The 16,587-nt window shown below is 40.5% G+C and overlaps 1 protein-coding gene across 1 annotated transcript in view; it reads right to left on the bottom strand.

Annotated features, from left to right (window-relative positions):
- LOC121038978 (ovostatin homolog 2-like) overlaps positions 1–16,587 on the bottom strand; it is a 56,595-nt gene that overhangs the window by 5,809 nt on the left and 34,199 nt on the right. Inside the window, exons 18-29 of the mRNA XM_040488987.1 lie at positions 15,931–16,042; positions 15,031–15,259; positions 14,654–14,783; positions 12,224–12,342; positions 11,003–11,054; positions 10,156–10,239; positions 7,599–7,775; positions 6,472–6,553; positions 5,683–5,839; positions 3,151–3,225; positions 2,257–2,422; positions 914–1,125 (exon numbers count right to left, since the gene is read on the bottom strand). Coding sequence (XP_040344921.1) covers positions 914–1,125; positions 2,257–2,422; positions 3,151–3,225; positions 5,683–5,839; positions 6,472–6,553; positions 7,599–7,775; positions 10,156–10,239; positions 11,003–11,054; positions 12,224–12,342; positions 14,654–14,783; positions 15,031–15,259; positions 15,931–16,042 — 1,595 coding nt within the window. The remainder of the gene's footprint in view (positions 1–913; positions 1,126–2,256; positions 2,423–3,150; positions 3,226–5,682; positions 5,840–6,471; positions 6,554–7,598; positions 7,776–10,155; positions 10,240–11,002; positions 11,055–12,223; positions 12,343–14,653; positions 14,784–15,030; positions 15,260–15,930; positions 16,043–16,587) is intronic.

Genomic DNA, 16,587 nt, shown 5'->3' with positions numbered 1-16,587 from the left:
TCTGTTATGTTGCAATATTAGTCATCACTTGACCATGAACTTTAAATCAATCCGTACAAATATCCCTAAGACAGGTCAACGGACCAAGAAACAAATCTTAAGTCATAGGAAGATACATTTGCTTATGCAATGATTGCCATTTAATCTTCTTCAACCCATCTTAATTAGATTTTAGTTTAAAGGATTTAATGCAATGTAGTCTCTGTTGTTGAAAATAGTGTCAAATCTTTTCTAAAAATTAAGGTTCTATGTACTTTGGCTGACTTGGATAATGCTTATGCCCAACAATCTTCAAGAAAAGGAATCAGAATCAGAAAAGGATGTTGGGAGATGCACTAACATATGATTTTATTCAGATACTAAGACTAAAGCAAAGAAAATAAGGAGGGAAGTAACAATTTCCTTCATAGGAATCAAACCGCATTTCTTTGAATTTTACTTTTTTTCCTGTTAAGGAAAGACATAAGCCACTGTTTTTTATACCCCTTTCTTTTGTTACTCATTACTTCCATTTGTTTTTCCCAATGCGTACACCACATAAATAGAGAGAAATTTTTTTTCTTGGTCTATATGTAGTATCATAGTATTATTGGATATCTAACATCATCAAGACTCTGGTGCTTACGGTAACAATCCCTTCTAGACTTACATTCTACTTTTACTGTGCAAATGGAGGTAAAAATCAGTCACAAATTCCTTGAACAGAGGCCTTAGTTTATTCATCTGTATATGAAGAATTCTTGGTAGAGTCTCTGTTGCACAAGAACTGCCCAACAAATCGTTGGGCATACACAACATCAAATATTCTTCATCTCAGAAGGTATTTTCTATGATTACCTTTGCTATCTAGATTATTGAAGGCTAGCATCTTTCGCATGAAACATATGATTAATATCAGGCCCATGTCAATCACCTGAGTGGAGGAGAAACCCCCATGGGAATTCATCTGCTGGGCAAGCCACTGCACAATTTTACTCGCATAGGTGAGATCAGGAGTTTTCTTGGAAAGAACAGCCAAGAGCACATAACAAGTCTTCTCAGTCTCAGCAGAAGGTGCATGAGGAATAAAGAAGGGGGATGCTTCTGTCTTGGGTTTCTTTGCTCGTTCCCAGTATATGACATTATCTAAGGAAAAGGAAGAATTTTCACATAGTCCCTATAAATACCGCTGATTACACGTAAGAACAGTGCGAATTCCATTTCTGACCTCTGCTGTGGGTTGAGATGTGTTTTCTCAAAATTCACATATTGAAGCCCTAATCTCCACTACCTCTGAAATGTGACTCTCTTTGGAGATGGGGCCTTTAATTTTTTTTTTTTAACGTTTATTTATTTTTGAGACAGAGAGAGACAGAGCATGAACGGGGGAGGGACAGAGAGAGAGGGAGACACAGAATCAGAAGCAGGCTCCAGGCTCTGAGCCATCAGCCCAGAGCCCGACGCGGGGCTCGAACTCACGGACCGCGAGATCGTGACCTGAGCTGAAGTCGGACGCTTAACCGACTGAGCCACCCAAGCGCCTCTGGAGATGGGGCCTTTAAAGAGGTGATTCAGTGAAAAATGACACTGTTAACGTGTCATACTCTACTCCAGTATGGCTAGTATTCCAATAAGAGGGGAAAATTTGGATACACAGAAGGGACACCAGACAGGTGCACAGAAGAACGCCCGTGTGAAGACAGAGGGAGAAGATGCCCATCTATAGGCCAAGAAGAGAAACCTCACTTGTTGATACCTGGATCTTGGACTTGTGGATACCTCACTTGTTGATACCTGGATCTTGGACATGCTTGTGACAAGCATGGTCACCATGCTTGATTTTCTCTACTTCACTCATTGGAAAAGAAACTAACGGAAAGGAGAAAGAGGGAAATAGAAAACGTGTAACGTTCTTGATTTTATTTTTATTGTTTTAAAACCTTTTTAATTTTAAATTTAATTTTGTCATTTTAGAAGGGCAGAGAGACAGAGAGAGAGAGAGGGAGAGAGACTCTTAAGCAAGCTCTGCGCTCAGCAGGGCTTGATCCCTTGACTCCAGAATCAGGATCTGACCCGAAGTCAAGAGTTGGATGCTCAACTGACTGAGCCAACAGGTGCCCTATGTAATGTTCTTTAAAGATAAAGGGGCGCCGAGAAATTCCACAAGAGAAATGGAAGCAGACCAGTGAAGACAGGGTTCCTACATGATTACAAGTAAGTTTCATTTCTTTATTCTCAAAGCCATCCTCATTAGTAAGAGTGAATAATAATACTTACTTGTTTTGGTAGCAGATTGATCCAGGATCTGGAGTAAGGATTCCATTTGCTCCTCTTTTTCAGCTAATGCAAAAGCGTAAGCTAGAATTGCATGATTATAGCCATTAGTGACCCCGTGTTGAAGTGCTTCCTCTAGGCAAAAGAGCCCATCTCGTAGAGCAGGAAACTAGTCAAGGCGAAGAATAATATATTTTAAAATAATACCTGAATACTTTATAAGCTTGCTGACTATTTAAACTAATCATTCTGTAAAATGTATACAATATGTCCTTGAAGTATGTTTTGCATATAAACTTACTCATATACACGTATGTGTGATAGTTCATAAATATTGTTAAAATTCAGTTTTAATGACAATATTGGTGTTTGGGAAATAAAAGCCAAGTAATATGCATTATATTTCTAAGGATGCTTTTCGAGATATACTAGTGACTAAAAATTCCTGCTTTTTCACTTAGTTCAGGAATAGATTTTTCAGTCGGATAATCTGAATTTGGGATTGGGGGGTAGCCAATATGATCACACTTCAGTTGAAAATGTTTACATACTAAACTGGTTTGACAAACAGACTCTTCGGTTACGTCTACACCTAAAACAGGACTTCTTAACCTGAAATTCATGGCTGGACATAAGGAGATATCTCGATATCTGAAATGGTATGAAAAGCTTGCGGATGTGTGCCTATGTGTATTTTCCCTAGAGAAAAACGCAAGCGTTCATCAGAGGTTTCTATGAATCAGAAAAACTTTGAGCAGCTTTAACTTAAGGAGGGGTAATGAATTAAATGCTCTCCCGATGTTTCGTTCAGTCTAAGGATTTCAAATCGCTCTGAACCCATAATGCATTTAATGTGCATTCAACTAGCTGGAACTCAAGGATGATAAGAATCCGTACGGTGAAATTGAGTCCAGCTTCAAGGAACGCTCCGACAATATAGGCAGTGAGTAAAACGTCCTCTTCTTCTCCACCCTAAACACAAGGGAACAATTAATCACACAGGATAGTAGACCACACACAAAAAAGAGCTATTCTTCTGAAGTGAAACTAAGTATGCTAGAAACACTGGAACCAATACTCTTATTTATAAAAACATCCTAAATGTAATTTTAAAATGAAACGGTTAATAACTATGCTATCGGAGTGAGAATCCATCAAGATTCATGACGCTAATGAAATAAACAAAAATACAATTAATGTCAAGTACACGAAATGACAATCTGTTTGCATGACCCAGGATTGAGCATGAATTCCAAATAACTCCCGTGGCTCTATTTTCCTTTATTTGTTGTTGATTTGGAAAAACAAACACAGAATTTCTGCTGCCCTGGAGCAGAAGGTTGCTGCGAAGCTGCGTCCCTGGGGACGTATCCTAGGAGGTAACGATAGTCAGGTCTCAAGGATTCGTAGCGTGTAAAACCAGAAAAGCATCTATAAGTTACGCAATTTGTAAGCTGACAATGCATAAAAATGCAGTGGGGAACTTAAGCATTAGATAAACCAGCATTCACACAAGAGATTCTGATTCAGAAAGTTAGGAACAAGACACAGGGAAATGAATGGGTGCTCTGATGATGTAGGTGCATAGCATTCAGATGGCATTTGAGATCCTCTGAAAGGCATAAACCTCTCAGTTTCTCTATTTAAGCAAAAGGTGACCTCTTCCTCAGAAAATGAACATCTGAGGAGCTCAGTTTGCAAGGTGCAAATAACTGTAGAAAGGAACACCAAAATAAGCTGTGGGGATCCATTTAAATTATGACAGGTTCTATCACCATTCTCTTGCAGTATGGGTTCTTGTTTTTCTGTTGCTTCTTACTCCTTCCCAACTCAACACAGACACAGACACACACACACACACACACACACACACACACACACACAGAATCGTGGAAAAGGGATTGGGAAGATCAGACAAACGGAAGCAGTGATCAGTCACGAGTCCCGTAAGAAGAAAGCTTGCAAGATGTTTTAGAAAAGAACATACGCAATTCTCATTTTCTACATAAGGACAAGAGCTCTTCTCTACCAGGGTGCTCCTATTGTGAAGAAGAGATTTGAAATAATTTAAAGACGTTTGTCTAGGGGAGCCTGGGTGGCTCAGCGGGTTAAGTGTCCGACTCTTGATTTCGGCTCAGGTCATGATCTCACGGTTCGTGGGATCGAGCCACGGGTTTGGGCTTTGTGCTGACAGCGCAAGGGCTGTCTGGGATTCTCCCCCTCTTTCTCTGTCTGTTTCCTGTTCATGCTTGCACACGCTCTCTCTCAAAAACAAACTTTAAAACAGTAAAAAGATAAAGACATTTTTCTACACTACACGCAGTATAACAATTCGAAAAAAATTGCATTAAAATGAAATACCACACAGAGTGCCCATTTGTCCATATTTTGAAGTGGATTAGTTTTAGGTTTCAAATCCAAAAATAGGTGTGGTGACTCTGAACAATAAAGAGGGAAAGCCCCGAATATTTTAGCATGCGATACTATGGCATGCTAAAAAATCATGATCAGGGCTTGTTTTCAGAGGGAAAGACGAAGGTTAGGAGAATAAAGAACGTAGAGGACGGAGGGGCGCCTCGGTGGCTCAGTCGGTTGAGCGGCCGACTTCGGCTCAGGTCATGATCTCAAGGTCTGTGAGTTCGAGCCCCGCATCGGGTTCTGTGCTGACAGCTCAGAGCCTGGAGCCTGCTTCGGATTCTGGGTCCCCCTCTCTCTCTGCCCCTCCCCTGCTCATGCTCTCTCTCTCTCTCCGTCAAAAATAAATAAACATTAAAAAATTAAAAAAAAAAAAGAATGTAGAGGATGAAATGGAGGTGTACAGGTATCCTCAAAGAAAGGACAGCAGAAGTGAAAATGCCTAGTGATTTACCCACATATGCGCAGGGGAAGGGAAGGGGTGGGTACCTTCAAGGACATAGTTCACCTCATTTGTATTTTGACCTACAGCGACCTAAGCCTTCCTCCTTTGACTTGAGAACACATTGAAAGAGTTTCACTGAAATGTTGTGAATGACTGGATATGCTTCCTGAACATGCTTGCCATCCATAAATAGGAACGAATTCCTTAATTAGGTCCCCATTCTTTAACACATTGTCTGACTTCAAATGTATGAATGTTTCCCTTCGAGGTTTCTTTTTTCTTCCTTCTCTCCTATTTTTAGTTTCTCCACTGCAGGAGACTAGTTCTATGGAAGAACTAAAGACCATGAGGCAAACAGCAGGCTCAGGAGGAGTTAGTCTAGCTGTGGTTAACATGCATGCAGGGGAATGAGGCTGTTGACCAGTACACCAGGGACCTACAACCCTGGTGGACTCAGAAGGGGTAATATTCCCAGGAAAAATATTCCTGTTCTAGATGAGTTAGACCAGGAGTAGGAAAGGTAGGCAATGCAACGACGCGAGGAAGGCCTAATTCTGTTCATCTCTCACCTCCCAGGCATTGTTGAAAAGCTTGCCATCACTTTTAAAGCAGCCATCGATTTGCTGTTTGCTTGAAAGCCAGAGCAAGGTCTGTTTTTGAACTTGTTCATCAATGTAAACATATTCCTTCATTTTCTCTAATGTCTTAAAAGTAAGGGCACTGAGCCTGTAATACAAATCACTAGTTAGACAACAGTTAGATAAGAAAGAGATGTCATTTCTCCAACAGGTTCATCAGCATTGTTCCCCCTACAAGAGTGGCTGCGTCTGATTTGGCTCCTGTTGACCGCAAAGAACATTTACTGAGAGTGGATTTTTCCACTGGGTCAGTAAAATGCTGTGAACGTCAATATGTGAACCTAAGCGTAGGTAATTTCTAGCGTGTTTCCACTCAAAATTCTTGTTTTGTGGTTCATTGGATTATCTATACACGGAGACAGAATGGGTTTAATTAGATGCTCTGGGGCCTTCTGGTTTTCCTTTCCTCTCTCCTGAATCTACATGGCTCTCTGAGAAGTGTAGACCAACCTGTGTCATTTGCCACAGTGTTAGGCTGTGGAGGTACAGGGGGGTGTCATTAAATGATCAGACTGCTAGGCAAATTGCCACGGTACTTTAGTTATATGGTTGTATTAGAGATAGAATAGTCAAACATTTTAGTCAATGTGATTCATTTCTGTAAAGTCACTTCGAAACTCATTTTGCTTCCAAATCCCACCGAACTCAGCCCCCTCAGACTGTCACAAGCCCTCTTCGGATCACTCTTACATTATTTAAAATAAAATGTTCATCTCTTACCATAGGCTTCCTTTCCGGTTACTCTGCCAAAACACACTATATGAACCATCAAAGTTTTTGAAAGACAACTGCTTTTGATAACCTAAAGTGAAAAAAAATAGGAAATTAGTTTTTCAAGCTACGAAAATTAGAAGAAAAAGAACAGCATAGCACAAGCCCTGTGTTTGGGGTTTTTTTTTTTTTTTTTTAATTTTTTTTTCAACGTTTATTTATTTTTGGGACAGAGAGAGACAGAGCATGAACGGGGGAGGGGCAGAGAGAGAGGGAGACACAGAATCGGAAACAGGCTCCAGGCTCTGAGCCATCAGCCCAGAGCCCGACGCGGGGCTCGAACTCACAGACCGCGAGATCGTGACCTGGCTGAAGTCGGACGCTTAACCGACTGCGCCACCCAGGCGCCCCTGTGTTTGGGTTTTAGACAGACAGAAATTACTAGGAGGATCATTTCAAGTATAATTTCTGAAATTTGGGTTCTCTATCCATAGTGAGAAAAAGTCAGTCATGCTTTACAGGGTTTTAATAACCAGATATGACATGTGACTATGCCTAGCTTACTAAGTGGCACTTAACTAATTGTTTAATACCTTTTCCTTAAGGTTAATTTATTTCTGTGATATCTTTCTGAAAAGTAAACCTGGAGAAGTTATCCCCTTGGATCTCTCCTTGGTGTCACATTTTGCAAGGTTTGTATATCCTTTTTTTTTTTTTTTTTTTTTTTTTTTTTACATACAAATCCAGTCACTTCATTGCAATGGAATACAACTGGGCAAACGAATACAGAACTTGATGAGTGAGCTATTTATAGCTATTAGTAACAAGCGCAACAAACTGGGTAGGGTGGCCCAGTGTTCAGATGAAAAAAAAAACTGGGCTCATAATTTTAAAAGTTATTGTTCTAATCGGTGAAGCTGAATGACTGCGTAGATACTGAAGTAAAAAGAAAAAATAGCTAGGACTCAGAGCACCTCAGTTCGGAGTCCAGACCCACTATTATGGGTCAAAAATAAATACCTACCTGCCCCCCCCCCCCCCACGAGACCACCTCATAATAATAGCTTTAGGACATCTTGGTATCAGGGACAATTGATTTTATTTATTATGGGTGGAAATTACTCAAATAGCCTCACCGTTAGACAAGAAATAGAAAGCCTTAGATTTAACTTCCTCGGTCAACTGTTTAGTAGATTGTAGATAGTCTAGGACATAGGTATCCGATGCGAGTAGGGCAATATTCTGCTCTCCACATCCATACGGCATTTGGAGAAGATTCTCCAGATTCTGCATCGCAAGTCCTAGAATATCCCCTAAAAATAAGAAAAGCAGAAGGTACCTCAGCATTAACAACCGCAGATAAAAGACACACAGTGGAAGTAGGAAATATTAAAAATCGCATTACAATTGTTTTTTAAGGGTTGTCTATTTTTGAAGGAGAGACAGAATACAAGCAGGGGAGGGGCAGAGAGAGAGGGGGACACAGAATCTGAAGCAGACTCCTGGCTCCGAGCTGTCAACACAGAGCCCAACACGGGGCTCGAACTCATGAACCTTGAGATCATGAACTGAGCCAAAGCCAGATGCTTAACTGACTGAGCCACCTCGGTGTCCCTAAAATTGCATTTAAATGGTGGAAACAAGGAACGTTCTCCTGAGGTAATTCTAAAGAGGAGATAGGCGTAGCCGGTGAAGTTAAAGGAGTTTCTGGTATGCAAAATGTTTCTTTTTTGTTTAACTGTTTATTTATTTTTGAGAGGGGGGGACGCCGAGAGAGAGGAAGACAGAGAATCCCAAGCAGGCTCCTCACTGTCAGCGCCGAGCCTGACGCGGGGCTCGAACTCACGAACTGCAAGATTATGACCTGAGCCGAAACCAAGAGTTGGGTGCTCAACCGACTGAGCCACCCAGGTGCCCCAAAGCATACAAAATATTTCTGAAAAATCTCCTTACCAGAGACAGGGGGAAGTTAGAAAAGTGTGTCTTTGCTTGTTTGCTTGTTAGCTTTTTGAGAAACTGAGCCTGTGAATTATAACTGCAATCCATCCCTCCCACAAAAGCATTAATGTTAGAAAAAGAAGTTTGCCTTTTGTAAAATAGATTTTGCCTGTTACTGAGGAAATTCTCAGCATCTTTACCAAGCAAAGTTTATTCTGATTTTTCAAAGGGGAAATCTATAAATATGTATAATATTTCCGATTAATGAGCTATAATAGAAGCCTTTGTTTTCTAAATGGCAGTTATCGTCCAGCAGAACAAGTGTTTCCTAAGGGCATAGAGTTGAAAATAGAACCCTCTTATACCGTTGGTAGGAATGCAAACTGGTGTATCTACTCTGGAAAATAGGATGGAGGTTTCTCAAAAAGTCAAAAACAGAACTACCCCACAATCCAGCAGTTGCATTACTAAGTATTTACCCAAAGGATACAAAAATACAGATTTGAAAGGGTACATTCACCCAATGTTTATAGCAGCACTATCAACAATAGCTAAATATGGAAAGAGCCCAAATGTCCATCGACTGATGAATGGATAAAGAAGATGTGGAGATATATATACACACACACACACACACACACACACACATATATATATACATACATATACATATATATACATATACGATGGAATATTACTAAGCCATCAAAAAGAATAAAATATTGCCCTTTGCAATGATGTGGGTGGAGCTAGAGTGTATTATTCCAAGCAAGCTAAATCAGTCAGAGAAAAACAAATATCATATGAGTTCACTCATGTGTGACATTTAGGAAAAAAAAATGGATGAACATATGGGAAGGGGAAAAGAGAGAGAGAGAGAGAGGAAAGCAAACCATAAGAGACTCTTTTAAAAATTTTTTTAAATGTTTATTTTTGAGAGAGGCAGAGAGACAGAGTATGAGTGGGGGAGGGGCAGAGAGAGAAGGAGACACAGAATCTGAAGCAGGGTCCAGGCTCTGAGCTGTTAGCCGATGTGGGGCTCGAACTCACAGACTGGGAGATCATGACCTCAGCCCAAGGGGGATGCTCAACCAATTGAGCCACCCAGGTACCCCAGGGGACTCTTAACAATAGAGAAAACACTAAGGGTTGATGGACAGAGGTGGGGGGGGGAATGGGCTAAATGGGTGATAGGTACTAAGGAGGGCACTTGTGAGGAGCACTGAGTGTTATATGTAAGTGATGAATCACTAAATTCTACTCCTCCTGACCAATATTACACTATATGTTGCTAACTAGAATTTTTTTAAATGTTTATTTATTTTGAGAGAGGGAGACAGAGAGAGACAGAACACTAGTGAGGGAGGGACAGAGAGAGAGGGAAACACAGAATCAGAAGCAGGCTCCAGGCTCTGAGCTGTCAGCACAGAGCCCGATGTGGGGCTCGAACCCATCAACCACGAGATCACGTCCTGAGCCGAAGTTGGACACTTAATCGACTGAGGCACCCAGGTGCTCCTTAGCTAACTAGAATTTAAATAAAAAATGTGGAAGAAAAACAAAGAAAATGGTACCATTCTCCTTTCAGATCCCACATGGAAATAAGCATAGAGAATGACCTTCAACAATCCTTCCCTCCAACTAATAGTTTAGAGAAATCTCTCCATTCTGTTATTTTGAGGATTAATTTTTTTTTAAGATCACCTCAATCAAAATTTTCAACTCATTGTGAAAGACAAGATTTAGCCAACTTACCCACAACAGTGAAAAAGGCCCTGGATGATCCTTCTACCACATTGTTTGGCAAGTCCAAAACGACCTGATTGGAGACTTTGGTCCCTAGATGGAAAATATTGATAAAAAAGATAATGTGATAACTTTCTTTTACAGACAGTAGCAGGCAGATACGTGGGACAAACATGTTAGGAAACAGATTCCATTATTGACTTTTATTTTGCAAGTTGCTTATTAGAAAGATGAAATTGAAATCTCTGATCTAGTTTAGAATAATAATACATTCGGAGAATGGTGTGTGTGTGTGTGTGTGTGTGTGTGTGTGTGTGTATTAGATAATGGCCCTTAGTTTCCATTAGTAGAGTGCCTAAACTCCTTATGTGTGAAACAAATGTAAAAAACTACTGACTATGACATATAAAATAGCACACACAGAAGGCAAAGTTTGGAGATTCCCACTAACATCAGATCATCATCAACAAGATGGCCACAAAGCAGGTGACTGAGGGGTGGTGATGTGTCTGTGGGTTGCTTCCTCCCAGTCCTGATCTTCCTCTGTCCAATGCTGTGCAACAAATCATATGGCAAGAGGAACCAAAAAATATGTAAAATGGGAAAACGGGTTGGGGCAGACCAATGTCATAGATGAACTGACAAAAAAATTCTCACAAATTATACTTTTGGTTAGCCAAAATTGTACAATGAAGATAGGGGCTGAAATAAAATCATCCCCCATTAGGCACTTAACATGAAACCACTGAAATTACTCAGTGTGGCCAGGGAACTAATGTGTAAGGAAAGGAAATAAGTTGACTCTGTTGACAAATTTTCTTTGGGACTAATTTGACAACCTAAAAGAGTCTCTTACCTTGTGTACAGATAAGGAAACTTTGAGTCATTTCTTTTTCAATACCTTCAGGCTGTCAAAGAGTAAACAAAGACAAGGACAAAGTAATGAGTCTGGGGCACCTTCCATGTAGGAAACGTAATCCAGAATCAGCTCAGAGAGGCATGACTGGCCCATGTTTGTCCCTGGGAGATGATCCATTCATTGACCCCTTTTGTTTAAATTTGGAAGTCACTGTGTAGTACAAAGATCTACTTTAGACCCTGTGTTCCCATTGTTCGAACAGAGATAACTTCGATACCATCGTGGGACACTGTCGACCCCCCGATCCCGTCCAGCATCTCCAATGACAAATTACAGTGTTTTGTGGAGTAGGACCAAGAGGCGAGGTGAGAATTATCTACTGAGAATTGTTAATTCTTTTTTTTTTATATTTTTGGTGAACGGTGTGGATTTATTTTTGGGACAGAGAGAGACAGAGCATGAACGGGGGAGGGGCAGAGAGAGAGGGAGACACAGAATCGGAAACAGGCTCCAGACTCCGAGCCATCAGCCCAGAGCCCGACGCGGGGCTCGAACTCACGGACCGCGAGATCGTGACCTGGCTGAAGTCGGACGCTTAACCGACTGCGCCACCCAGGCGCCCCTGTTAATTCTTTTTGAGGATGATGGGATCTACACCGGAGTGTAGGACAAGTAGATTTGTCTCGGATTTAAGAGTCGGTTAAAAAAAAGGAAGGGAAGGTGAGCCTGGGTGGCTCGGTCGGTTAAGCAACTGACTTCGGCTCAGGTCATGATCTCATGGTTCGTGGGTTTGAGCCCCGCATCGGGCTCTGTGCTGACAGCTCAGAGCCTGGAGTCTGCTTCGGATTCTGTGTTTCCCTCTCTCTCTGCCCCTCCCCCACTTGTGCTCTGTCTCTCTCTCTCTCTCAACAATAAATAAAATGTAAAAAAAAAAAATTAAAAAAAAAAGGAAGGGAAGAGCAACAGGTCTACAGGAACCACGAGTCGGGAGCAAGCAAAAAATCATCAAGCCTGTTTCAAATATTAAGCTTTACTATCCTGGGTCAGATATTAGTTAAAGAAAGGATGAATTTTCCTGCTGCTTTAATTCATCTAAAATGATATGTTTTATGTCAAAAGTCACTATACTCAATTCATTAAGTATATTCAAGAAGAATGCCTCCCTATATTTAACCCATTGCTTATCGGAAAGAGCCTGACAGTTGTGCATGTACATACCTCCACCAATAGACTTTTGACCACAGTATCTTTCCAGTTTAGATTCTGCTGATCAGCTGCTTCTCTGGGGCAGGCACTACTTTGTCTGGACTCAGCAACTACCGTGATATTCACTTTACCTGGAAAACATTCCTGAATATAAGTTAAATTGTTGACCATAGGCCTCTTCGGTAATGGGAAATGGTTAGACTCTACGAACCACATCTTGCATTGGATGAACTGAATACATACTATCATCGTATTTGTGCTTGACCAAAATAATTTGTTCTTTCTCCTGCCTGAAGATGATTTGATACGCTCTGTTTTAGCTGTTTCAAGATCCTTATGTTAAATACATGATTCATTATGTAAAACACAAAACAAAGAAACAAACAAAAGGAATCAGATCTAAATACAAACAACCTGATAGTTGCCAGAGGGAAGGGGGTGGGGTAATGGGCAAAATGCGTGAAGGAGAGGGTTCCAGTCATGGAATGAATAAGTCATGGGAATAAAAGGCACAACATGGGGAGTATAGTCAATGACATTGTAGTAGCCTTGTATGGAGACGGATGGCGGTTATACCATAGAGATGTTCAATCGCTAAGTTTTACGCTTGAAACTAATGTCGCACAGTGTGCCTACTCTACCCAAATAAAAAAGAAGTTAAAAACCAACCCAACAAAAAAATAAACGATTCATTTATCTAATTAAAAAGTAAAATATTTTAAGGAAAAATAATAATTTGCAAAGCCACCAGAGCAAATTCCTTGATAATTGGTTGTCGATAAAGGTTACGTACACCAATATGGGGACAGAACATCAAATAACCAGGGATCCTCACTTTTCCCAAGTTTGAACAAACGCAAATAGTAAAATATGACATAGTGGAAAGGGCACTGGATTTAAGTCAGTGCTAGCAAGGAATCCAATGTTTTTAACTCCCCGTGAATCATGGGTCATGTAATTAAAACTGATCTTCAGTGTCATTGCTTGTAAAAATTGGAAGATTGAAAAAGATAATTCTTTTGGCTTCCTATTACTGTATGCCTATATACCAATATATATAACCAATTACTGTTGTTTTTACTTGTTGCTGTGTTTTGTTTCATTTGTTTCCTTTTAAGAACGACTTTGATTCTCTATTCTTAGAACTGTGTCCCCCACTTAATGCCATAAAACTTACCATAAAACATGCCATATAGTATTCTATCTCAATTGCCAGGGTAAGATTTTTGAAGACTTAAGTGTAGTCAGAAAAATCGAGAAACAAAATCTAACAGGGAAAGTAGTTTTAGTCACACCAACATCACAAGTGAACTGAAATAATCGCATAAATAAACTCTTTGCTGCCTGCAATAACTCAATGAACATGGAACATGAAATAAAGGAAATTTTAATGACAATTTTTTGCATCAGCGATGATGAGTATCATGGATCTATCACATCTAACATTCTGTTTACTAGTTTTTTTTAACTTTCCCTTCCCTTATGTTTTCAACAAGATACTTCCAAATTTATTTTTCTATATTGCAGATAACACATGCATGAAGAAAAGACTCTTCTCAGTGTCTGATCTCCATCCAAGGGTTCACTGTTTTTGATGTTTCATGATATATCTAGCAAATTGAGAAGTCCTGGCAATCATCATGATTGAGGAGTAGTTTTGGTATAGGTGACACATGTCCACGATGATGGGTGAAGGAGCAAGTTAGAAGTGGAGGACCTGAGCAACATTAATGAAAATATAACCTCCTTTTGGGACAAGACATATGGATTTGATAGATCATGAAAATTGGCATTTCTATTGTATTTAAATCATGTTATGCTTTTATACAAATGAATGGTGGCTTTGCATCAGCAACTGGAAAAGAGATGATCAAAATAGGATTTTTAATTGAAAATTTACAAAGAGGAGGGGCACCTGGGTGGCTCAGTCGTTTAAGCGTCTGATTCCGGCTCAGGTCATGATTTCATGGTTCAGGGGTTCCAGCCCCACGTCGGGCTCTGTGCTGATGGCTCAGAGCCTGGATCCTGCTTTGGATTCTGTGACTCCTGCTCTCTCTGCCCCTCCCCTGCTTGCGTGCCGTCTCTCTCACAAAAATAAATAAACATTTAAAAAATTTTTTTAAAGAAAATTTACAAAAATGAGACTTACAAAATGTGAGGGAGAAAACTATGTTTGTATAGAGGATTTAAGGAAAATAAATGAAGGCGCTAAAAGTAGGCTGTTTTTTTCCCTACATCTATTTCACCCATCCTGGGGATTAAGACAGCACCTACCATGAGGAGACCTGAATAATGTATAGAATTGTTGACTCACTCTATTGTACACCTGACTCTAATATAACGCTTTGTGTTAACTATACTGGAAATGAAAGTAAAGAAAAAAAAAGTTAAAAAACAAAAGGGCTGGTTTTCCATGAGGGATTGGCATACCCATTGACTTACCCAATGTCTTCGGTAGAAGAGTCCAGACATACGTTTTCTTCTCTCCAGCTTGGATAATCTCACTGCCGTTGGTTTTAGGGGTGCTGATATTTGCTTCAAAATACTGAGATGATTCCAGCCGGACCGAAATCTGAAAAAAAAAAAAACCAGTCAAGCAATGAAGGTGGCATTCTAAAAACTTTGCTGCTACGATTCCTCTTCCCATCTTGAGAAAATTAGCCAATTTGCTAGCAAAAAACTATGGGAACAGGTCTTATAACTTGAGAGTGCCATTTTTGCATTTGAGAATAAAGAGACTAGGGCAATATCCAAGGAAAATATTGAGAGATCTTTTGGCGTTGGTAGAGTTCGTGTCCGGATCGAAGGGAACAACTTACCTCTACACATGTACTCAGGTAGCTGAAGACACTGACAACCAAGTCGGATTGTTCATTTCGAACAACTGAAAAGGGCAAAGTCGTTTCAACAAAAAAAGGCTGGGAGATTTCCAGAGTGACTGTTGATGAAATGCCAAACCCAGCGTCACCATTCACACAGAAGCCATTTGCCTGCCACTGGGTTATGGTATCGGGGACGAGGAAGGACATGTTTGCTGAACCTGAGGAACTAAGGAGACATCATTGATAAAATGCATTCCTTGCCTAAACAAGGAAGCTAAACGTAGTGCAGAGCAAGCAAAAATGTATTAAATGAAGGTTAAAAGTAAGTTCAAATGCTTAGACAGGGCATTAGATAACAATCTTGAAAGCCGTATTTTTATCAAATTTATCTTTAAAAATGGCAAATTTCTTTGAACACTGCATGATTTAAAAAAAAGTTGAAGCAGCTTGCATCTGCCTGCATGAGATTAATAAATGAGAAACAATGCTAGAGAAAAAAAAAATAACGTGGTCAGGACCTACCAATGAATGATAGTCTCTATTTTACAAATACGGTATTGCTTTATTTATTTTTTATTTAAAAAAATATTTTTTTTTCAACGTTTATTTATTTTTGGGACAGAGAGAGACAGAGCATGAATGGGGGAGGGGCAGAGAGAGAGGGAGACACAGAATCCGAAGCAGGCTCCAGGCTCTGAGCCATCAGCCCAGAGCCCGACGCGGGGCTCGAACTCACGGACCGTGAGATCGTGACCTGGCTGAAGTCGGACGCTCAACCGACTGCGCCACCCAGGCGCCCCAATACGGTATTGCTTTATACGGCCGATGGTGAAGTTTAAGAAATAACAACGAAAAGAAAATAGAAATAAACGCAGGAGAGAAAACTCAAAAACTCACTCGACACTGACGAGGTCCCATATCCACGTCTCTGGGAAGTTTGTTCTTACCGTTTCTATTATAGCCTGTTCTACATAGTCAAAATTCTCCTTCAGGAGAATTTTGTCACCAGCTAAAAGACAAGAGAAATGCTTTATCTGGAGAGAATAAAGTTACGTGTTTCAGAGGCACACACCTATAAGCTATGTCGTTAATCACCCATGCTTAATGTGAAGCAAAATAGGGCTTTGCTCCCGGGGCTCATTGCCAATAAATGTATATCTACACCTAGGCATCGGCATTTTGATGTTCAAATCTCTGCCATTATTCAAAACCACAACAAACCGACAAAAATAACAACCGGGCTACATTGTGCCTCCAGGGCCAGATTTACAGAAAGTGACGTTTGGCCTCTAGGCTGTAACCGGCATTCTTAATCACTGCGTCCTTTTTAAATAGTCACTCCCGTTAACCTTCGTGACACCACATCCTTCTAGTTTTCTTCTCTTTGGCCACTCCCATTCTCCCATTCTCCCCGTTCTGTGATCTCCCCCTCTTTGACTGGTTTCTAAGAGCTCTGGTTTCTAAGACCTCGTCTCTTCTTTAGGCACTGTCTCCCCATTGACATCCCCACACATGGCGCCATTACAATACGTGTGCTGAGGTCTCCCCAGCGGC

Source organism: Herpailurus yagouaroundi, unplaced genomic scaffold, assembly GCF_014898765.1.
Source record: "Herpailurus yagouaroundi ecotype Mexico unplaced genomic scaffold, PumYag 166, whole genome shotgun sequence".
Lineage (NCBI taxonomy): Eukaryota > Metazoa > Chordata > Mammalia > Carnivora > Felidae > Herpailurus > Herpailurus yagouaroundi.
This window is presented reverse-complemented; position numbering and strand designations above follow the sequence as displayed.